This window comes from Sparus aurata, chromosome 13 (genome assembly GCF_900880675.1).
Source record: "Sparus aurata chromosome 13, fSpaAur1.1, whole genome shotgun sequence".
Lineage (NCBI taxonomy): Eukaryota > Metazoa > Chordata > Actinopteri > Spariformes > Sparidae > Sparus > Sparus aurata.
In genome coordinates this window covers 18,494,404-18,510,328 of record NC_044199.1, presented here as the reverse complement: position 1 = coordinate 18,510,328, position 15,925 = coordinate 18,494,404, and the positions used below count along the sequence as shown (strand labels likewise).

General features: G+C 41.0%; 1 protein-coding gene across 1 annotated transcript in view; it reads left to right on the top strand.

Annotated features, from left to right (window-relative positions):
- Positions 1-15,925, top strand: part of esama (endothelial cell adhesion molecule a) — a 69,014-nt gene continuing 53,089 nt past the window's right edge. The window contains exon 1 of the mRNA XM_030437727.1: positions 1-489. Coding sequence (XP_030293587.1) covers positions 423-489 — 67 coding nt within the window. The 5' untranslated portion in view covers positions 1-422. The remainder of the gene's footprint in view (positions 490-15,925) is intronic.

Sequence of the window (15,925 nt, the reverse complement as noted above, 5' to 3'; positions counted from 1 at the left end):
TAGGTCTCTCTCCCCCGCTCGCTCCCTCTCAGGAGGGGACACAGGATGACAACTTGCAGAGTTGTACTCGCCGCCGTCTCGATAACGACGGAGCCGCGGATGCACCCGAGCAGCAAGAGGAGGAGAGTCGCGGAGGACCCCCAGTGTCGGAGGTGCTGAGCCAAATTCACACATCACTTTATTAACCAGCTCAGAGGACAGATTCCAGCGGCGGCGGGATTAGACGGCGTCCACGTCCCCCCTTCACCTGAAGTGTCCCTTACCTTCTCCCGGAGAAGGTCTGTGTCGGGAGATTGGAGGGGGAAAAAAAAAAACTTGAAGGACTTGAAGAGCTTTGCCCGAGGCGACACAGAGCCCGCATACATAAAGCTGGGTGAAGGACATTAACACGGTGAGAAGTGGAAACTGGGGCTGCAGCGACCATGGAGGTCTGTACCACTTCGAGGAAACTTACTCTGCTCTCCTTCACCTTCCTGCTGGGGTTCTCAGGTCAGTGAGGAACTCATTTTACACATTTATTCAGAGGTGTGTTTTTTATACACGAATACATACACTTCACACACATTTATACTTTACATATATATTATAAACATGTTAAAACTAGACCTAAAACTGGACTAATGATGTGTCCCATGTATCCACATTCAGCAAGTGAAGGAGTGACAACACTTAGTACACTTTATCCATTTTAGCCTACTTTTTAAAAATTATCTCCACATTCCACTCTTCAGTATGTGACATGCATATTCTCAGATGATTGGTACCGAAACCATCCCCATCACAGCCTAATAACTAATTAAGAAATAACAGAAAATGTCAGTGTCTGGGGTTTTTGCTCTTGTATGTGTGCCATAGGATGGAGAGGTGGATTTAAAGCTGAAACACCTGTTTGTTTTTCGCAGGATTTGAAACAAGTGTGTTACACATGATTATGTCTTCCAGGGAAGAATAATCCCCTTATAGCCGCTGCAACATTGGCTCTGCCGTCACTCTCTCTAGCAATGTATTAAACCCCTACTTTCACTGATAGCTGTACAGTACACGCAGCCTACTTTCCCCCCATGTCTTTGATTTAGAAAAAATTGGGGCATGGCACAGCTGCTCAAGCATTTTGCAAATGTTTTAAGGAATGAGGAGTTTTAAATGATTAATTCAGGTGAAATTTTTAACAGCGCTGTCTAGCATCATTCTACTCTTTTACGGGGAAAGATTATGAAGATTTTTCAAAGGATGTTCTAGACAGATTTTCTCGAGAGAAGTTTTGTGAGTCAAATTTCGTCTCCATCACCAGAGGTCATGCAGAGGTACATTCAACAGACTATCATCTTCTTTAAATAGCAACAAGGGATATCTGTAAGTTCATATTCGTTTGGTCATGAATCTTGAATCACCATTTTATCGTTCCTCTTGTCTCAATCCGACTCTCAGCATGAACAGAAACTACACTTTGGGTTGATGGCGGTCATGAATACCTTGACGGTTCACTCTAAACTTGGCCGTAGACTTATATCAAGACTCTCTCATATGGAAGAACAGGAGATATCCATTTAAGTTAGACAGCTCTGTCTGCTCCAGGTGAGTGCATATTAGTTCCGACAGACAGGCTGGTGACTTTCATTCGGCCTGCGAGACATGAAAGCAAGCAGGAGCTTCACATTTTGCCTGTTTTTTCTCTTGGCTGCCCAAAGCCTGTGTGTGCTTTTCTGCCCTGTTGCCAAAACAATCACATGCGCTGACACAGGCAATCTCAGGCGTGCTTGTTACGCCCAGAGGGGAGGGGTATTACCTGAGAAACGCTACCATTTTACCACGCAGGCCCCTATTATGACATTATGGTTTTCACACCTTTAAGGCATTCCAAGGAGTGATTGCTAGTAATGTGTCCTTGTGAGTAATCTGGTGTTTTTTAACACCAGGCTGTGATTCAGTGTCACAGCACACCAGGACAATACAAGCACAGGAGCTGACCTTGACCTCAGCGTTTGACTCACCATCAATCGCCCTGCAGGTGTGTCCTGAAAACACTGAGCAGTCAAGATACAGAGAGGAAATGTTCATGAATAGCAGCCTGTGGCAACAGGAAAGCTGAACACTCCTTGTGTTCCTGATGTAGCCAAGCGCGTTAGAGCAGGAAGTGAGCGAATGTCCTCTTAAAAACACGATAGAACCTCATTTGATGTTTAAAGTAAAAAATCAGAGCGGTGGAGAATGTTATCAGACTGTCGACGTCAGAAGAAATTGATGAGTGATTTGTGATGACGTTAAGAAAAAGTCTACACACACTGACTTTTGACTGAGTGACTTACTCATCTGCATACTCTTTATACTAGAGTATGTGTATATATGTGTGTGTGTGCTTATATGTTATATGAAATATCATTCATTCACATTGGTTAATTTTACTCATTACGGAGTATAATTTAAAAAAGATATTTACTAGACAAATAATACACTTTTACACAATACTTAAGGAAGAAGAAACGCCTACCTTCCCTTTCTTAATGATAACATAATATATAGTAGATGCGAAATCTCTTCAAAAGCACTTCATAAATGCTAGGTCTGGACATTAAATTTGATCAAAAAGATATTAATATTGTGTCAATAATGTAGGAATTATTTTTACTTTCACTGAATATTGACAGTGATATTTTTGAAAGTCATCAATAAAATTGATATAATGACAGTCTGATAAGTTCAGAAAAGTACATCACTTAACTGAAATGCAGCCTTTAAAACCAGGAAAGGTTTTTGTTTGAGTGTCATATCATGATACTATAACAAGATCCAAAATCCTAAGACCATATAAAGTCTTATATCATAATAACTATATAATGTTATGTTGATATATTGCCCAGCCATAGAATAGAACAAATATAGTACATTTTACTCACAAGAACACGTGATAATCCTGTAAACAAATAAATAAACAAATAGATAAATAATTACCTGCCATGTGTATTAAAGACACGATGTAAGACTAACACTGTGTCCTGGTACATTGTTCAGGTAGAAACAGGTTACACACACAACACTGTTGGACACAAGAAAGGACCGCTGAAAATATACAGATTCACTCACTTTTTCAGTTCATTGTTACTTTTCTTAATTTGATTTTATGCCAAACTTCTTTCCCTCCTCCCAGCAGTTATGTCTTTTGTTGAATTCAACTTTTATTGCATAATAGTTAAATTTGCTTCCCAAACGCATGAACCCATTAGAATTGTCTCAGTAGAGTCGTGTTTGGATCAGCTAATTTGATTACATTAGCCTAGGTTCAATAGGCCGTGTGCCGAATTAAGCACTCTGTTCTGATTGCTTAGATGAATTTGCCCTCCTGTCAATTGTTCTTCAGCAAATTAACTCAAAAACCATCTACAGGCAGCATTTCATCTTTTTTCTAGTATTATTTAAATCTTGCTGGTAATTTTTGCATTAGAAATGTCTGGTTCGGGCTCATTCATGTTGCCTGGACAGCCTGATTAAATTACTTTAATATATGTCAGATAGTTAGAAAGATGGTGTGTTAGACAGGATAATAGTGGAGCGGTTTGAGTGATTACATTGACATTTGGTCTCCAGAAGTCTGGACAACCCCAGTTTGTACTATTTTTAGATGTTCCCAGCGCCAATAGTGTGCACTGGAACAATGTACATTTTTATTCCTAACATTGGCACTGTGTTTTAGTGGTGTGTGTGGGTCTGTGTGTGTGTGAGATGTGAAAGCATTTACATGAGCACAGGCGGTAATCTTGAAGCTAGACGTCCATTATCAAAGGCCAGTTGTTCAAGGCAACGATTTATAAGCCATGCCTTATCTCTCGACCGGCGATTGGACAGTTGCTCTTCTATTCTGGACACACCATCTGGCAAAAGAACATCTTCATTTGTTTTCCAGGTGGGTCCCACCGTGGACTTTACTTATTTAACAAGGTCAATCCATACAAGCTTCAAAGGCTCCATTGGAAAGGGAGGAAAGGAAAGCTGTGCTGCTGATGATTTTCAATGTCAGTGCTTGGTGATGGTGCTCAGAGTGGTGAATGAGAGGGTTGCAAGTGTTATTTTTAGCTGCATGTATGAATTTAACGCAACCTTAAACCTGGCTTAAAGCTTGGCACACTGACTTACTCTATAAATGACAAAATGACAACACTGGTTTGTTTCCTGTTTCACTCCCTATTGTTACCCTGACAACATTTCATCCTAGAATATATCATATGTCCCCTCAGACTGTAAAAGGGAGGTCCATGGAATGCAGTTTGCCCCAACTTACAGCTATGGCCTTATCTCTAATTGCCTATTTCTTAGAATAATACTAAATGGATGTGCGGCAAAGCCCCTTTCCACTTTGAGCTGGGATTACAGCAGTTTTGAAGCCAGTGGTTCTCATGTATGTGTCCCTAGCAACTGGTGCAATTTTGATTTGAGGAAGGAGATTGAGGGATTTATCAGTACATACGTAATGACAACGGTGCACTTTTTCCTCTCCGGTGGGGCAGTTTGCTGTCCAATCGTCAGTCTGTGCAAGTGTGCCAATGCCTCTTGTAATCCCATGTATTTACACCCACTGGCACTCTGAACAAGGCCCAGGAGAACAAGAACCTGAAGGGAGATTAGTGCAAGTTCATCCTCACTGACGGGTAAAGAGAGATCCATCACGGTGCAGGGGACATCATACATAGCTGCAAAATCTTACCAAGCTTCTCCATTTCTCGTATTATCTGAAACCCTCACCTTTCATTAACACGATTTGTTAAATCTCTTTGTTTAGCTTGCTCCTACACAGCCCGCCTACTTGTCATCATTTTGTGATTCTCTGTAGTTATTTATGATTCTGTGTTCATTTTGCATCTCTTTGTGGTCATTTTGTGTTTCTTTTAAGTGATTTTTCATTTCTTTATAGTCATTTTGCATTTCTTTGTCGTCATGTTGTGATTCTTTGTAGTTACTTTGTAGTTCTTTGTAGCACCTCTTACTAGTCGTTTTGATTCTTTGTATTCATTTTTTGTTTTAATTTGATTCTAAAAATACTGCAATTAAGCCCAGGGTCATGTAAACACCTTAATCTAATTATATTACCTTAATTAAAGTCACATTCACTGGATTAATGATGTGATTAAAGAATGTGGAGCACTCCAGCATTAGCTGCATATTTTAAAGGCTGCTCTGACCTCTAAAGACCATGTTCAGGCTAACCATCAGAGGTTTGACAAGTTGCAACTCCTGCCCCACATTCACTGAGTTACTACTATTTTTAAGTATACACATTTATAGTCTCAACATGAGATAAACTGTGGGAAAGCAGCATATGAGTAACAGTAACTATTAGCATGCTGCTTGGAGATGTCTGGATTGGTTACTGTCACTTGTGACTGCATGAAAATAGGAATTTGTGAATCACCTTCTATTGAAGTGCTATCAGCAATTATGTGATTGTGTGCCTGCAAACGCAGACAGTGAGTGAGAAGTGGTGACTCAGTGCCCTCCATGATATACATGTTGGGATGTGCAGATATGTTGGTTGTCCCTTTCCTGGGCTTTCTATGATGTCTCATCCATGGACCCAGAAGGAAAAAGGCCTTCCCTCAGGGGTCATGAGAAAGGCACTGGGCGACTTTCCCAACATTTGGCCCTGGCCTGGGGACTCTTAAAGGCACAGGCACACATACTTCCTGACTTCATCTTTCTCTTCCTCTTCCCCTTGTCGCTCTTTCTGTCCCTCCCCGTCTTCCTCTCTTGAAAAGGAAGAATCCAGCATGGGCAGAGGGTGTTTATATATTTTTTCTCCCATGAGTGATTGATTGATGGCTGGAGAGATGCCTGCAGGCTCTGATAGAAATCTCTGGTGGACAGTAAAACATGTTTTTGTGTATTGTTTTGCATATGGGCTACACAAACAGAGTTATTCCCAGCTGTGTCCTAGCCATTTACAACAATAATAGTTTCCCTCAACAAGGCGTCATGTAAATACAGACATACAGTGTATTTATAGAGACATCATCAATTCTGTTGGGTTTGTCCCAAGTCATAATGATGGCATGTGCTGCTCAATTGCTTAAGAGCAGGTAGTGTCTGCATCATCCTCATCTCCAACTAATTTGGGGTTACCCGTGATGCTGCTGTAACCAGGCTTTGACTGTACACTCGCCAATGACTATTAAAAGCCAAGCCAGCCATGGGAGGCTCATCAGGTTGTTCTTAAGGTCATTCTGGCTAATTTTCTGGGTATTCCCTTCTTCTAGCGGACTCTGCTTCTGGCTTAGTTCTGGAGTATAAAAGTAACCACTAATGATAACTGTTAAAACTATTGCTGCTAGGGACTTTAAGTACTGTAGAAGGATCCAACTTATAGAATGTAGTTAATTTAAAAGCAATTTATATATTGTAAAAAGTTATCACATAGAATATTAGGGACATGGTACATCCAAACAACGAGGTCAACAGAACCTGGAAAGGCTGTTGGAAGTGTTCTGAAAGAAGCAAGACGAGTTAGAGTGGTCAGAGAGAAAAGAGCATAGTATGCACTCCAGAGGAGTGAATCTTCACTGGCTTAATGATTCGATTCAATTACCTCTACTTTTTTATCATTTAGTACAAGTAGTGAGATAAATATAAACCTCTTTTATTTTGGAAGGCCCTTTAAAAATCAACTACTTCTTTTCAATACCAGTATGTCTGTGGTCCTTCTTAGTGCAAGAATATTACCAAAACAAAACATAAATCGGAAATAAATAATTTTCAAAAGCTCTGATTGAGTTCAGGATTCATCAGGACGCCTGCTTAGCTCCAAACAATTTTACTGTATGATCCTGAACCTTTTGTGTGACCTTTCGAATGTGTAAAAGAGCACAGAACATTGATTAACATTAGATCCTGACTAATCCCGTTGGCATGTTGGGAGATTTAAATAATTAATGAAGTTAAGCTGCTGCGCCTCATGTGTCTCTCTTAATAGGGTAATTGGAGTCTCATTTGTGTCTGCTCATTTGTGCCTGACAAAAAATGAGGTTATGTCCACATTGTATAGAATGTAATATTTTCCACATTAATGATGTATTACTTCACCAACCCACAATCCATTGTCTATTAATCTGAATGTTATTTATGACCTGACCCGACCTATCCGTAGTGGCTGCTGTGATCCAGACATCACTATAAGCAACTTATCTGTAAGAGTAAGAAAAATAGAACATAATAACCCCCAAAGTGCTGTGTGAAAAAAATGGCCAACTGACAAAAGTGGTATGTTAAGTTGTTGAACTGACACTGTAACCTCAGGAGGACAGGAAGACAATATTGCATTTTTGACGAAGGCTGTGAAACCACAACATGTCTGCTTACAAAAAAAAGCAAAGTGTTTTGTTTTGTTGAACACCCGTCTCAGTTATCTAATGGGTTTTGAAAGGGTCTCCTGAAGTCAAAGTTTTAAGATTTTTTTTTAGCCACAGGGGACCCCAGTTACCAAAACTCAAGGGCGTAACCATGGTATAGATATTTGGGGGGTCCAAATGAGAGCCCTTCCCCCAAATTTTGTTTTTTAAAGTACATTTCCCACAATTCTATGATATTTTATATATGAAAATTCACACATTTAGAAGTTTTGAGGACAACATTGACCATTTGAATTCACATGTAAAGGAATATTCTGTGAAATTGCATGGATTCCTACAGAATCAATATAAAGCTTCTCTTTAAATTCCCATTAAGTGAAAATCAATGTTTTTATCTCAAAGGTTTTGCTCTATATCTCACCTAGATGCCAGTATCAGGCCCAATGTTACTAGTTTTATTTACTGCTGACATGTAGGCCTAGGTCAAAACTAATGTTATCATGCTGTTTAAGTTCTCATTCAGATTTCTCACCTGATCATCTGTATCTCCAGAGCATGTCCCTGCCTGGCCACTGCTTTCACCGTGCCTCTCCCTGTGTCTCTGTGCTGCCTACACTGTGACCAGATACCATTATTTTACCAGAAGAACAATGGCTGAACTTGATGATCATTTTAATTTAATACATTGATTTTTCTGCTTGTGTTACTAGTTTATTTGTTTTAGCTAAATAGTAAGTGCATAAATAACAGTGTACAATGTACAGTAGTGTAGCCCCTTTCACACATGCACTGCTATTCTGAACTGATCTGGACATTACCTGGAGGAGCTGTATGTGTAACAAATGAGAGCAGTAACAGGGATGAGTTTATGTAGGAGATTTTCTTCATTGAAAATAAGGTTTTAAGCTCCAACAAACAGCTTTAAATTACGTAAATTAACACCTACATGGCATTAATGCCAGAATATGAATGTACTCTGTCACATAACTCCACTTACATGACAATTTGACTTGAAAAAGAAGTCAATCTTCTGCTGCCTCTTCCTTTTTGGCATTCATAATCATGCTGAATAATATCAAAATCAGTGGATGTTTCTAGAAAACTATCTGTCAGTTACCATTAACTTTGCCTGGCTTACCTGGCTTGGCCTAATCCATCTGGCTTGCTTAATATTAGCTAACATGCCACGAAGCAAGACAAAGTTATTTACAGACAAAATTCTACATTATGAACTAGTTAAACAACAGTTTCATATCCCCACTATGTTCGCTGTCTGCAGCAGCGAGTGACGGCAGCTCCGCTAGCATGTTATTGTTTACTTTCCCGGGCGGCCGGGACTAGTGGGTTTGATCAAATGGCTGTGATTGGCTTGATGGTTGTCAATCACTGTAACTTGACCAATGGGTTTTTCATGTATGGGGGAGCGACTCAGCTACTGAGGTGCGCTCCATTTCAGTATGCTATTACACCGCGAGGGCGAACAGTTTAATACCTTAGGATGGGCGCAACCAAGTTTACAATTGGGAGAGGGGGGTTCACACAATTGTGTTTTCCTTAAAAACGGAAATAAATATAAGAATAAATAAGAAATAACGAGACAGATGTTTTGACAGGGTTTATAAAAGAGTGCATATTTAACATATTTTTTTCTATATATTGGGGGGGACAGATTGCCATTTTCTCAATATTGGGGGGGACACGACCCCCTCAAAGAATGCATGGTTACGCCCATGCCAAAACTGGACTTTCAAGATGCCTGATATTGCTGAAGACTTTGTGGCAGCCATGCCTCCGAGTCAGACAAGATGACATCATGGCTGCGAACAAACGCAGCTTGCTTCCAGTGCCGTTGACAGATGTTGCAAGCAGAAGTCAACAACTGCAGCCACATATCCTCCTGACCTGTCCTTCAAAAAAAAAAAAAAAAAAAAGTAAATAAAGCTGTGGACAGACGGGAATTGAGGGCAGGGGCTTAGACAAGATAGCCTGTGTTAAATTATTCTTACTTGGAGGTACTTAGGTGGGGGTGGGGGGGTTAGAGCCTGATGCACTTATGACTTAAGAAACATTGACATAATCCTGGTTTTCTTCTTTAAATGTTTGGGCAGCTTATAATCACACTCTGCCAGTGAAGTATCCATGTGTGAGCTGCTGTGTTGTTTTATTTCCATTTCCCCTCTTTTCTGTCTTTCTTAAGAAGCTTTTAGAAAACAGCTCCCACATAAACCGTTCCGGCTAATCGTAGGGATGGACAGGTCAACAATGTCTGTTTAATTGTTGACGTACCATATCGAACAGCCACTAAATTTGTCCTCTTGTGGGACATGCTTATTTATACATCCAGAGCAGTGTCAGTAATAGGTGTGTTACCAATGTACGTCACTGAAGCCAAATTGGAAAGCTGTCATTGTATTCCATTGTATTCCCTTCCTGCTCTTACAGTTGAATAGCGGTGCTGAATAGAGGTGTTTTCCTGAGCAGTGAAAGAAAAAGGTCCATTAGACAGAACAGTGACATTGATTTGTGATATTGCGGTATCCAGGCATGTAGTTTTTATTTTTAAATCATTACCTGCAGGGTGTCCCTCAGGAAAATTTGCTCAGTCTAGGCAGTGAACTCTCTCATTTCATGCAGAATTGGGGTACGAATGGTGGTTGCATAAATCAGACTCATGTATCAGTTCTCTGTTATGCATCGGTTATTCTTTGCACAGTCTTTCCTGACAGGTTGACGTGCTGTTCTGATTTATTACTGAGAAGCTGAGATCAAACAATTGACAATCTGCTGGATCTCAGTCAGATACATTCTGATGCTTCTCACCCTCTTAACAATTTAGTTACTGGATGATGGTTTGAACATTAATGAGAATTTCCCAATCAAGTTATTTTTTTTTTGGCCTTGATTCCTTTAATATCCGCCTATACCAAGTCATATACCGACGTTTACCTCAATGACGCAGGGCAGCTGTGTCATAATCCCTTTTGTCATAAACAGGAACTGACACCTGTGTGCTGAGAAAAATGTCTTTGACATTAGCGGAAGTATAATTACAGTGTCCAAATGAGAGCCAGATGGAGGAATTGTGTATGAGGTGACACTGGCGGCAGGCAACTATGTGGAAAAAGTCATCATACTGAGACTATTAAGCCGAGAACCTGTGGGGCATCAGAGCTGTATTGGCGTTCTCAGCGAGGCAGAACGAGTGAAGGAGAGCCCTTAGAAAGACTGTGGGAGACACATGCTAGGTTTATGCCACTTGTCTCCTTCGGATACCACAAGGGGAAATCCCTCCCTGGACACTAACACTGCTAAAACTCATTGGTCTACAGCATCATGTCTAAGGCTCTCAAGTAGACATGTTTGATGCAGCTTAACCCCCCTCTCCTACTTAATCATTTTCTACATCTCCATGAATTTCATGTGTCAACCCGAGGGTTGGCAGTGGGCTTGTTATATGTACATTATATATTGTTGTACACACATGAAATGAATGACTTGCACAGAGGTAACAGATGCTCAGTCTTACTCAATCGAGTAAAGCATCCCCATGAAAAACAGGAATGTCACACACTGTAATGAGCACGTGTCTGGCAGTCTGATCAGAGGCATTTGGTATCTTTTACAAATCAACATTTTCTCATGTGACCGATCTCCAACTAACTTTAAAAAATCTGGCAGTTGTATACATTCGCTTAACCCTGCCTTGACAAGTACCTCCATCCCCAAACGCTAAACGCATGAATTTGGTTTGCAAGTAGTGTGATGCCATAAAGAATGAATACAGCATTCAGAGGCCACACTGAGAAAACCCAAACGTTCAAGTGATCAGGGGACAGGGACAAGTTTTTCCCATAGCCAAAAACCTTTTTCAAATAGGCTGCTGGAAATGTCTGTCTGTCTACATTTCCTGGTTTTAAAAAGCAAGCCCCATTGGATAGCCCTGCTGTTGACCCTACTTTCACACTGTATGCCACATGATGGCACTTTGCCAGTGGTACAACATGTTCCTGACACACACACACACACACACACACGTTTCTGTATTTAGTTAAACTTGACTGTGCTCAAGTGGGAGGAAAGGTGCATTCAGGAGGATGTTGGTAATGATCAAGCAGTACAGTGCAATTTGGTGTCAAGGATTACTGAGACCTCTCCTCCCCCCACACACACTCAGAAAAGGCCAAAGGCATACAGATCAAGGAGTCATCACATTCAGATCTATTTTGGTTGTTTAAAGCTTAAAGATCATATTAAATGTATCCAAGCTTTCAGTCAGAGACGTTCTTTACAGGAATAGTTTTAACTATACTTATCTGCATCCCTGCTCAGGGTAAGATGAGAGGAATCACATCACTCTCATGTCTGTACGCCACATATGACACTGCCAGCAGATTATTAGCCTAGTGTAGTATATGGAATGGAACCTTGTTGTTTTTACATTCTGGTTTCGTGCAGATTGAATAAACAAGATTTAATGTGTTGATTTGTGAGCTTTAGAGGTGCTGGTAGGGATTCTGTTTCTATTGTCATTAGATAGCTAGATACTTGCAGCTACCGATTACGTTACTTGCCCACCGCCTCCACTTCCATATTGCATTTCATTTTTAGTCGGACGACAGACAATGAAATTATCACCTGAAGGTGTCCGCTCCGTGCAGGAGTCGCACAGGAGTCAGATTCAATTTATCACGTGAATTCAACATTCACAATCATTTGAGTTTAAAGAAATGTGCAGAACTTGTCAAGTCAAATAACAGTACATACTATAGTTATGTTTCAGTGTTGAGGCAGCACACAAAAGCCATCAATTACACATGGTGCATATAAATTGCATTGTGAATTTGACTATGAATCCTTTAAGACCATATGTGGCAATTCTGCCTTTCCTGTACCAGGACAACTATTTGCCTTTAGAGAAGTCTTATAGTGGAAATGCTCCAGATTGTTCTTTCTATCGCAGCATTGCATTTGTGAAGCACACTGGCAGTTAAGATGAACAGGTGATCTGTACAGTGTAATTGCAATGAGCAAAGCTCTACTGACAACATTTTCCAGCACACTTCCAAATTAGGGCTGTCAAACGATAAATTTTTTTAATCACGATTAATCGCATTTTGTCCATAGTTAACTCGCGATTAAATGTACCTTAATGTATTTTTTTCATGTTCTGAATACTTTTAACAACATAAGAAAGGGCAAATATGCTTGCTTTATGAAAATGTATATTTAACACTCAGTCATTCAGGAAAATAAAAGGCTCAAAAAATATCCCCTTACCCTAAATGGGATCAAAACATGGTGATGTCAGCTCTTGGCGAGGTGGGGGAGCGGTGGGCTCTCTGCATCGGCGTTAAGAGGATGTTGCGTTAACGAGTTATTAACGGGTTAACTTTGACAGCCCTATTCCAAATACAACAAATGTAAGGTTTTGGGCCATGAAATCACCAAAGATAATTCCCCTCACCCTGAGACCTCCCTCTGTGTGGGACACACCATTGATTAAAGAAAACAGATCTACTTTCATTTGGTCTGTCATCATGTCCCACAGACTGAGGTGTCATTCACACACCCCAGGATGAGAAACACCATCCGTCAGCATGATAAATGACTGCACTATCAACCCAGAAAACTACAACCACAGCTCGTGCCCCTTACACTTAGCCCTACACCTCTATTTAGCATGTTCATGCCTATGGGTTGGTTGTCCTTATTCTTGGTGGGATGGATGCTTAGGGTGAAGTGTTGGTCCACATGGCCCTCCAAACAGGAGGTTTTTTGAGGCTCACATGAACTTCTGTCCTTCCAATGTATCGCAGTCATTTTCTATATATCACTACCAGATTCTTGATGTCTTGGGAGCTAACATGCTAGCTAGTTAACGTTACTTTTTTATTGCTGGCATTGATGGCATATAATGCCCAATTTTTAGCTTAACTCTAACAGTGAAACTGCTGCATTACCTGATTACTCTGATATAAGTGCAGTGGCAGGTTATGAGTACAGGTTGCTAATGTTAGCCTACAAAGCGCTGCTAGGGGCCATAAGGATTGTTACAATACCACAAAAGAAATCAACGCTGCTGAGGATGGTATATTAGAAATGTCCAGTTGTCATCAACGATGACCGCTGGTGTCTGACGGTCTTAAGGGCTTGTCCCTTTTCATAGCAGGAGATTTGAACCACTAACTCTTGTAAGGGGGCAAGGAGGTTCTTGAAAATTAGGTGTAAGGGTAAAAATTTGAAATGAGATTGAGCCAAACTGTCTTTAGCTTATCAACCAGATACTCCACAAACTGTAGCAAAGGTCTCTGCATCTCCGGAGCGAGAGCTCAGCTCACCTACGTGATTAGAGATAACAATGAAACTGGAGCCTTTCATGTAGGACTTGGGTAAGCCAGGGTTTTTTGTAGTCTCAGACCTTAAACTTCCATGCCCACCAGCATGGAAAAGTAGCCGCTCTATCGATCACGTAATTTCACAAGCTTGTGTCTGTGATGTTCCCGAGGGCAGGACCTCCTGTCAGCTCAGCACTCACTGCATTAAATGTGGCTCTGCTCTCTGCTGCACCTCAAGCCATTTCATTAATAATGTGCTGTCATTGCTTAGTGATTGAGAAAGCGTACGTTGTGTACATAAATACATACAATATATACCTCCTCTTTATTTGAAAGAAAAAAAAACAAACTGTGTGGCTTTTATCGGCATTATTAAATCTCTACCTCCTCCGTCCTCTTCCTCTTTGCCCTCTTCTTTTCCTCTTCATTTCCGTCCAAACCTTCCTCCTCCTCCTCCTCCTCCTCCTCCTACCCTTCATCTCATCTCTCCTGAGGGCTGCAGCTCCAGCATCTCATCAGCATCAGAGTCTCGGGTCAGCCGGGAGGGTTAGAGGAGGGGGGCTTTGTTACACCAGCATATGTGTGTGTGTGTGTGTGTGTGTGTGTGTGTGTGTGTTGGTCTGCAGTATATGACTATAGTGTGAATTCAGTCCTTCATCTTCAGTCCTCAGCCCAAAAATGTGATGTGTTTATTCCTCATTCTCTCAGATAATTTCTCCCTCCATCTCTCTTCTCTCTCCACTGGCCCATGCCTCCCTGGGTGGTGTATGTAATTATAAGCTCTTATCTATTTTTCTGTCACACACAACTACACTCCGGAGAGAGCTCAGTTGATGTCATTATCTCCAATAATGGCTCAGAGGTGCAGTCTCCCCTTCAGCCCTCCCTCCCCCATCCTCACCACACTCTGTCATATATACAGTATAATTGCTATTTATTGAAAATATCTCCCAGATCGCCGCCCTCCCCTGTACTTTCTTTTGGCCATTGCACCCTCTCCCATAGTCATTCATAGGAGTGGATATGTTTTAATATGCTGCTAATATGCTCCTTCTTCCAATATGTAGGGGGGATCTCCGCCAACACTGTCATAATTGGATTTCTCTTCTTCATTTTCAGTCCAAGTGACAACAGCCCTCAGAGAAAAAGTGTTTTCAACAGCTTATGTGCCAAAGTGCTTGAGACAGACTCCATGACACAAACGGACAGTGATTTGCACAGTCCATTTATCCATAACACGTCCACCAACTGAAATGACAAATCAAGGGGTTTGTCCGTGTTATCTACAGTGTATACAGTGTATTCTGATCTGACCTCCCGTCAGCAGGAAAGACTTGGTGCTGGGTGCATCCCACATCTGTTACAAATCAGCGTCAGTTTCTACACAGGAGAGGCGCTCAGAACTCACAAATATAGAAAACAGTCATGATTATGCACGTATAGTGTGAGTGAAATGTGTGTAGACAGTTGACTAATTGTGGGAGCGTATGCATTCATGTTAGTCACATATGTGACAGACAGCTGTAAAATCATGTAGACATGCTGTTATCTGAAGGCACATACAAAGACTTTGGGTTTGCAGAAAAACGGTTTGTGTTAAAATGACCATTGTCAATGGTTACAACACAACCCACATTGACTATTGGTTAGAAATCAGAGACTAACAGCAGTCCCCTGTTTTAAACTCCAATGCACTCATCCACTCCGGCCTCTTCTGTGCATGGACATCATCAGTCTATTACAATCACGATAACCACGCTCGCTAGAGGACCTTTTCACCTACATAAACTTTCACTTAAATAATGTTTTCAAATGACGACTGATTCTGTGTCCTTTTCGAAGGGAGCGGTTTTATTTGAGTTGTATTTTTGTCCTTGCAGGGAGACTTCCCATTACTTGCAGTAAATCCCCTCACAAAGCTAGTCCTCACATGCAACCATTGTTAATTGTGAGAGTCAAACAAGGATCTGTTGCCTACGGAATGGCTAGATTATTTTTCTCACATGTCTGACGCAAGCTCTATTTTCTGATTCTCCAGCCAAGAACAATGGCAACTAAACTGCCATGCAAGTACATCACAGGAAAGTGGAAAGGAGAACTTTGACTGAATGCTATGTGTTGTGTTGAATTTCGGCCCCCTCAAAGTGTCACAGTTGCCTTTGCTGTGTCCTCTACTGCCAGAAACACAAACATTACTCCTTCATTCATCTCTATTCTCTTGTATCTGTATGCAGTAGCACTACTGTACATGGGCTCTGA